Genomic DNA, 8,431 nt, shown 5'->3' on the forward strand with positions numbered 1-8,431 from the left:
CTAAGATGGGTGTGGTGGGGGTGTCAGCGGCGTGGAGCGGGTCTCTGTAGCGGGGACAGCTCCGTGACACCGCCGGTGGGGGCTGTAGGGACGGGGGCGGGGGGCTCACGGCAGCACCGCTGCTCGGTGGAAACAGCAGTGATGACGTGCTTTCACATCCGAGTCTCCAAACCAGAAACATTTGTAACAGTAACAGCTAGATTCAGACAATCTTGTTGTTGTTGTCACCGTGGCAAAGTGCCGTGTGTGTACGGGGGAAGGGAGGGGCGGGGGGAACGGGGGTGACACATCCAGCAGGAGGACAAACTATCCTGCGTTTAAATAACATGTCGAAAATATCTGCTTGACAACTCATGGAGCTGGAAGCAGCCCTAAATAAGTAACTACACTTTAACAACAAGCCCAAAAACCCGCAACCCACGACTACCAATATAAGCGACTTCACAGAAAAACAAGCCCAAAGTCACGTATAATAAGCGGACTTGGCAACCCGCTCCCTCACTATTTTGGCAGCTATCTTCCGGGTATTCGCGAATACCCGGAAGATGTCGTAGTATGGTCCCGCCCACAACTCAGTGGAATATGATTGGCTAAGACACCTGTCAATCTCAAATTCATGCCCACATTGACTTGCATTACACGGGCCTTCAGTCACAGCCACTGAAGGCCCTGCAGGGGGAGTCGATGATTTACTGCCCAGATACCGTTGGAAGAAAAATTGTGATTGGTCCATTTCCCGTTACATTATATTAACCCATTGTTTCCCAATAAATATTAGTCCAACTTTATAACAATGATCTAGAAAATATTACTTGTGTGTTACTCACTGTATAAAGTAAATAAATAAAAAAAAATAAAAAAATAAATATATAGTAGTACAATATTTCAATATTTTTTCTTAGGCCTTCACTGAATACCTTGAAGGCCCAGAGGGTTCCCCTCTGAGAAAACTCACAGAGCAGAGTTTACCTGAAGTTCGCTATACAGCAGCTAAGACTGATGTGAAACCTTGAATCATGTGAGTGAGATCATACAGTAGATATTGCACGGATGTATATATATTTTTTGCCCTCAGGGGATTTAGTGATTATCACTGTTTGTCCTTGCAGGCCACCGTGTTTTAAGGTATTTGCCCCGCTAGCACCATTTTTGCTCTAAGGCCCCATAGGATTGGTGGAACTGGTACTGTGGTTGAAAAGAGCAACTTTCTGTTGCTGTGTCTTTCCCAGAGAAGCACAGTAGCCCAGGTCCCTGTTGCCGGTACCGGTGCTGAGCAAAGCTCCAGAGCTCGAGGGAGGCTGGTTGGCTGTGCAGCCCAGCTCAAGGCTGCAGCCGCGGCACCATTCATCCTATTAACCATTTTTCTACCACTTCAATGAGTTTAGAAACACTATTTTAAGGTCATAAAACTACATAGTGGTAATATTGTTGTTTTCTTATTGCTCATAAGGTAAATGCTATAAATGGTTCTGGTATAGTAAAAATATTCTGACTGTGTGTGTGTGTGTGTGTGTGTGTGCTCACATACACATACATTCATATACAGTACATACCCCCATTACAAAACACAAAACAAAATCAACAACACAAACACCTTGTGCTTAAGTGGGAAAATACATTTAATCTAAAGAAAACAAGTGGGAATGGATTTTAAAATGGGAGGAAGTTTATTCCAATGAGATAGAGCTTTGTATGTTTAAACACTCACATCCTGATTGGTCCACAGAGGTCACATCAAGTGAGTGTCTCCAGGCTGAAACATGATGCTTCATGGGAGGAGCCTTGTGTTTATCAGATACTTCTCTCAGCTCTCAGGAAGTTAAAATGTTGTGAGATGTTCAAGGGGATTCTTTTCAAGTTGTGTTATTGTTTAAATGCATTTTATTGTGTTTTAACATTTTAACTAACAAGAAGCGTTTTTTTGACAGTCAAGTGACTGTCTGACTGGATCAATGACAATCAATAATCAATGAGTTCATGTTGATCTTTGACATCTGGTCAAGTCTCAATGATTCTTCAGTAAAATCACATGTTGACCAGACCTGAACTCTCTCTGATGTCACTTCCTGTTTCTATGGATCACAATGCTGGAACACAAACAAAGAATAAATGAATGTAAAAACACAGAAAAGACTTTCCAAATCCCTTTTTTTCATATATTTGTTATTGATTGCTTGATTGATTGATTGATCCTAAGCCAGATGTTCAGTTCTTCGATAACCTGATCTGAGAGCAGCTCTACAGAGTCAAAGTGTGTTGATGTTCAGGGTGAAGTGTGGTGCTGCCACCTGCTGGCTGCTGCTGCAGGTAACACCTTACATCAAAACTGGTTTAAACTGGACTTTAAGTAATCATGGATGTCGAGCAGTTCAGACTCTGTGAACATAATGATTGATACATTTTATTTGTTGGGCACCTTGCACAGCATTCAAAGTCACTGTACAGATAAAAACAATAGCAACAATAGATATAAAATACAACAGCACAAGAAATACACATAGAAATACAAAGAAAACACAATGTGGCTAAACGAATAGACAAGGATGATAAAACAGTTGGGGGACAAGGTGTTATAGGAAGTACAAGATTTGAAAACGGTGCAGGTGGGACTTGAAGGTCTCAATAGAGTCCAGAGTCCAGATGTGACTTCCAGAGTCTCGTTGCTGAACAGCACTCATTTAACTGAGTCTAAGGATTCATTCAGACAGTTCGTTCACTTTGTTCCGATTTAGTGGCTAAAACTTGTTGTGTTTTTCTTTTGGGTCATTTGTGTTCACATAGTAGCAGCTCAAAATTGTTAACAAATGCCATGTGTGAACCAGCTGTTCTCTCATTGGTCAGAAATATTACCCTGAAGGAGGAGGAGGGGAGGTTACCCAGGAAAAACAAAAAATATGACACAGGGGTCTCAACGGGCTGGAAAATGAATTACTGTAAATCAACCTGGTACAAACCGCAATCGAAGTCCGGACATGACCCGATATGAAACATTTGTACAGTTTGTAGTTTGCAGATCAGGTTGTAAGGTTACTAGAGGGTGATGTCATGTCCGGTTTGGTGGTGATGTAGATTTGAGTGTTGTCAGCATAACTATGAAAGTGGAAATACCAAAATAACAGAAAATATTGCCAAGAGAGAGGATATAGATGATGAAGAGTAGAGGACCCAGTAAAGAACCTTGTGGAACACCGCGAGCGTTCACTTTGGTTCAGCAGTTTGACTGGAGTTTGGTTCCAGCTGACGATGATGAAGATGATGAAGATGTTGGTTCTGGTCAGAAGTGGTGCTCAGTGGTGACCGCCATGATGTCATCATAGTCCTCAGCCAATGGCTGCTCAGCACGGGTGGGTGTGGCTGTTGCCGTGGAGATAGTTGAGGAGGAGGAGTTGGTAAGATTTAGATTCAGTTTACAAACAGTAAGAGGCTGATAATTAATCTATAATCAATAACAATCAACAACACATAATGGAGACAGTGACTGAGGAATAAAATACTATAATACTTTATGATTGATTGATTGATTGATTGATTGATTGATTGATTGATTGATTGATTGATTGATTGATAGCCTACCTAAGGCTCTCTGTCGATACAGAGACACCATGATGACAGTGGAGACGACGTACGGACAGATGACCACCAGGTGACGGAGCACAGTGAGGACAAGATGGAGAGTGGTGGAGATGGTGGGCGGGGCTAAGGGAGGGGGCGGAGCTGAGGCCGTGGGTGGAGCTGTAGCAGGACTTTCTGTAGAGAGATTCACCTGGTCAGGTAAATATGTGGATGAATAAGTGGTGAAATGGTGAAACCTCCTGACCTGTGACAGTGATCCAGCTGGGTGGAGACCCTCCATGGCCTGTGATGTTACAGCTGTAGAGGCCTTCATCAGACTTGGTAACATGGTGGATGGTCATGTGACGTGTAGGCTCAGTCCTGATGAGGGAGCCATCTTTATAGAAAGCAGCTGGGGGGTTGGAGGGAGGGGTCTCCTTTGATTGACAGCTCAGAGTGACATCATGTCCCTCCATCACAGGGAGGACAGGACTCTGCAGGATCACTGGTCCACCTCAACACAGAGACAAAGTACAGCAGTTGATCCATTTCCACACAGCTTCATCAACACTGACTCCACAGTCTGATCTTACCAGTCACAGTGATGTTGATGCTGCTGCTGCTTGTTGCTCCCTCTCTCAGCTCACACCAGTAAACTCCACTGTCCAGTGGGTCGATGGAGCTGATGTTACAGGATGAACCGTTTGGTTTTCCCCAGTGGACTCCGCACTCAGCTCTGCTTTCAATGGTTGTGTTCCTCATCACCTTCCATCCAGCAGAGCTGTCGTCCTCTTCACAGCTCAGAGACACAGAGTGTCCAATGAACAGCTGAGAGCTGTTGGGACTCACAATCAGACGAGCTGAGAGAGGATTCATGATAAATCTGACTTTAATCTTCAGTGATGTGAATCCAGAAAAGTGACATTGATGAGAATAAAGTAGGAAGTAGTGGGTGCATGACGTCTGTCCGACTACCCATTTCTCCGACCATACCTTTCATTATTTTTGCATCCATTAGTCCGACCTCCCACTTCTCCGACTTAAGTAGCCCTAACCCTTAACCTTACCCTAAACCTAACCTTAACACTGTAGAATGGGTAGTCGGAGAAATGAGCTGTCAGACTTTTGGGCAGTCGGACTGACGTATGCTCCCCAGAAGTAGTCCTGAGTAAACAGGGAGTAGAAAAGGGAGCGTGAATCAGAGATGCTGTGAAGCCTCCACAGCAGGTGACTGCATGTGTTTGCTGTACCAACCTGGTGTGTGTCTGCAGCAGCACAGGGTTGTGGTCAGGCCTGAGGGGAAACGACACGAGCGTGAAGTTTCACATGCAGCAAAGGTGTGAACTTCAGTCGATAGTCTATAAGTCAGTGGCTTCATGTCAACATATAACTCTCAACTACAACAACAACACTACTTTAGTTTGACCTCGGAGATAAAGACAAGTCAAGTCAAATTTTATTTCTAGAGCACATTTAAAATGACCGAAGTCGTCAAAGTGTTGTACAGATAGAAAGTTAAAACAATACACAAAGCAATACAGCACACACATACAATTTATTGTACAAACATGCATGCATACATTGGGACAAAGCAAAAGCAAAAGGCAAGAAGGGCTCTGCCTCAAACTGAGTTGAATGCCATGTCGAATGAATGGTTCTTCAGAGGACACTTAAACACCTCTAGCGTCAGGGCCGATCTTAAGTGGAAGGGCAGGCTATTCCAGAGCCACACCAAAGTCTTGGTCGCCTTTGGTCCTGAGCCTGTCCAATCCATGAACGGCTTTAAAAACTAACAATACAATTCATAAATTAATTCTAAGATGCACCGGAAGCCAGTGGAGTGAGGCCAGGACTGGAGTGACGTGGTTGTGGTTACGTGTAGCTACCAGTGAGGAGGCGGGCAGCTGAGTTTTGAACAAGTTTTGATAAAGACAAATCCAGAACACAGATGAACTCCTACGTCCATTGATAAACTTTGTTAATGTTACACCTGAGCTGAGGAGAAGTTGGTCACATGATCACATCAACGATCTGAAACACATCACACCACCTGTCTGAGTTTCATCCATCTGACGTCCAACTTCTAATAATCAGGTGGTGTTGCGGATGAGAGAAGTAGTCAAAGTTGTTTATTTTCGTAGGATAAGCCCCTCGAGTTAGAAGTGAGAAGTGGATCGTGAACATTTACTTACAGAGCAGCAGCTGAAGAGACGTGCGCATCGTTCTGATGTTAAGGGATGTTTGATCATCAGGTCCTTCCTGTTCACAGATGTCAGTGGTTTCTGCAGCCTGGGGTGTGGGGGTGGTTGGTGTTGGTGGAGAGACATGAACACATGGGGGGGGGGGGGGGGAGTCAGTCGGCAATGAGGACAACAGTTAGCTTTTTCAAAAAAGGGGTTTTTATTTACCCAAAGTATAAAGCAATCAACATTTCTCAAGACTGGGCCCATAATAGAGTTCAAATAACTCTACAAAAGCCAACTGAACAAACCAACAGAAGACAAACAGAACGAAACAGACCTAAACTACTGAACACAAGAGGGATTAACATAAACACTGAACACAAAAGACAACAGCTAATTTACAAACAAAGCAAATCAGGAAAATTAACTAATTAGAACAAACACAATCTATTCCTAACCAAACCAAATGAAATTACTAATTGTCTAAGCAAAATAATAAATGTAATTAAAGCACTAAATCGTCACCCTCATGGTTTACCGGCCATTTGGGTTGGCCAATTAGCATTCCCTGCTATAAATGGCCCCGACATTGTGGAGCAGCCTACCTCTGCATATTAGGACTGCACAAACACTCGAGCACTTTAAATCTCTTTTAAAAACTCATCTCTTTTCCTTGGCAATTTAGTTTTATATGTCTCCACTCTTGTTTTATTGTTGTATTGCATGCTTTTATTGTAACTACATTACCTGTTCCATCTAGTTGTATTGCCACTAGTTTGCTTGTGTGTTTATTGTACAGTACTTTGGTCAACCTGGGTTGTATTTTTAAATGTGCTATATAAATAAATATGTATCGTATTGTAGGCTATTGTAAATGGCTGAGCTTTTGGGGGCGGATCCTTTTGCCTGGTTCCAGGATCCCAGCAGGAGCACCAACAGCAGCACCGGTAACTCAAAGAAAACAAACTATTATAAAACTGAAACAAAGACTGTAAAAAAGCATTGAGTGACCATGATCCAGAGGATCTTCTAGGACCCTTGAGTTGGATGTAGCACCATCTAGTGGTGAGGTTGTTCACTACAAACAGCTGAAGACCCCTCCCTTCTGTTCAGCCTCTTCTGTACAGTGATAGATGAACCCACTCAGACCCGCCGACATTCAGCTGCTGTTCATTCATGTCATCATCATCATCGGTTGTCAGTTTTCTGTCTCTATTTCCTGTCTGACTCATTTGGAGACTGGTTTGTCTCCAGCAGGTTGAGCCATGACGCTTCAGTCGCCGTTGAACTTGCAGAGTCGTGCAACACCAAGAAGAAGAAGAAGAAGAAGAAGGTGCGGCCTTTGGCGCTGATTCATTTGTAACCTGCAGCTGTTGTGTTGTAATATTGAAACTGACGTTGCTATGGTAACAACCCAGGGGTTGTAAATAACTCTGTGAGTGAGTAAGACAAATCATCATCATCATATACACACATCTGTAGTTCAAACTGCACAGTGACACCTGATCCAGAGTCACATGATCATGTTCCATAACAGTAAATTATTTTTTTAATCTCCAGAGAAGTTGTTCAATGGTAATCTGATCATATTTTGGATAATGGATTGGATCAAATCTTCAAAATGGGTTGTTCAAAACTAGAGACGGATTCTGAGATAATATTAGGTCAGTCACATGATCCAGTCTTGGTGGGGTTTTTTTTGTTTTTTTTAATCAGTTTGTGTTGTTCAAAACTTTTAATATAGGAGAATAAGATCCAAAAAATCTAAATTATTCTCATCCCAGAAACCATTTTTAACAGTGATAAAGTTAATAAAGTTTACTTATTCCACAAATTTAGATTTTTCCCTGGCTACTGGATAATTGATTAAGTTTGAATTTCGATATCTGAAGTTTGAATATGAAAAAAAATATTCACAATGTGTTTGACTATTTTAATTTATTTAAACAGCCAGACCAGATAAGGTCTAAACAAAGAACAGCACAGAAAATAATAAAAACACTCCATTTTCAGACCCAGCAGCCTTCAGTGTGATACACAGTCCCATTTATCACTCATCATCTGGATTTGGTAATCTTGAAAAGTTTGTATCTGTATCATACTGATCCAATCCAGTTTTGCTTTGAACAGTTGGGTATAAAGGTGGATTAGGTGATCCTGGGTTGAAAAAACAAGGGATTTTAAAATCTGTATCACTTGATCCAGATTGAACCTTTTGAACTTGAATTTGGTGTCAAATCAAATCAAAATCAATCAAATAAACTTTATTTGTCCCACCAGGGGAAATTTGTTTCTTGACATGACCCCTGACTTTCACCCTCATGTCTGGACGAAAGAAGTGGATCACTGTGCAACCACATCCTGTTGGAAAGAGACTGATTTACTTTCACTTTTGACTGTCTACATGAGAGGATGTGGAGGTTTGTAATTTCTTGTAAATCGGTCAGAGAGAAGGTAGATCCTCCTCTGTCTGACTTCTCAGCTGCTTTTCACAGCTTCATCCGACTCTGAACAGAAGAAGACGGCGATGAAGATCAGTGGGACATTGTTGGCTGTTGGTGTGTGTCTGCTCGCCTGGCTCCTGCTTTGTCAGGACTCCGTAGGTAAGCTCTGTGTGTGTGTGTGTGTGTGTGTGTGTGTGCGTGCGTGTGTGTGAGAGAGAAGAGGTTTGTCGAACTGAGGACAAACTAAACTCT

General features: G+C 42.5%; 1 protein-coding gene across 1 annotated transcript; it reads right to left on the minus strand.

Moving 5' to 3' along the window:
* Window positions 1–2,544: 2,544 nt before the first annotated feature.
* LOC311001372 (sialoadhesin-like) lies at window positions 2,545–5,770 on the minus strand. Its single transcript, XM_083992454.1, has 5 exons — window positions 5,745–5,770; window positions 4,807–4,845; window positions 3,818–4,412; window positions 3,574–3,747; window positions 2,545–3,354 (listed from the first exon to the last, which is right to left on the minus strand). Exons 3-5 carry the CDS (start codon window positions 4,026–4,028, stop codon window positions 3,275–3,277), a joined length of 465 nt encoding a protein of 154 aa, XP_083848580.1. The 5' UTR covers window positions 4,029–4,412; window positions 4,807–4,845; window positions 5,745–5,770; the 3' UTR covers window positions 2,545–3,274.
* Window positions 5,771–8,431: the final 2,661 nt, after the last annotated feature.

The sequence above is a fragment of the Trachurus trachurus genome (assembly GCF_905171665.1).
Source record: "Trachurus trachurus genome assembly, chromosome: 18".
NCBI classification, from domain to species: Eukaryota; Metazoa; Chordata; class Actinopteri; order Carangiformes; family Carangidae; genus Trachurus; species Trachurus trachurus.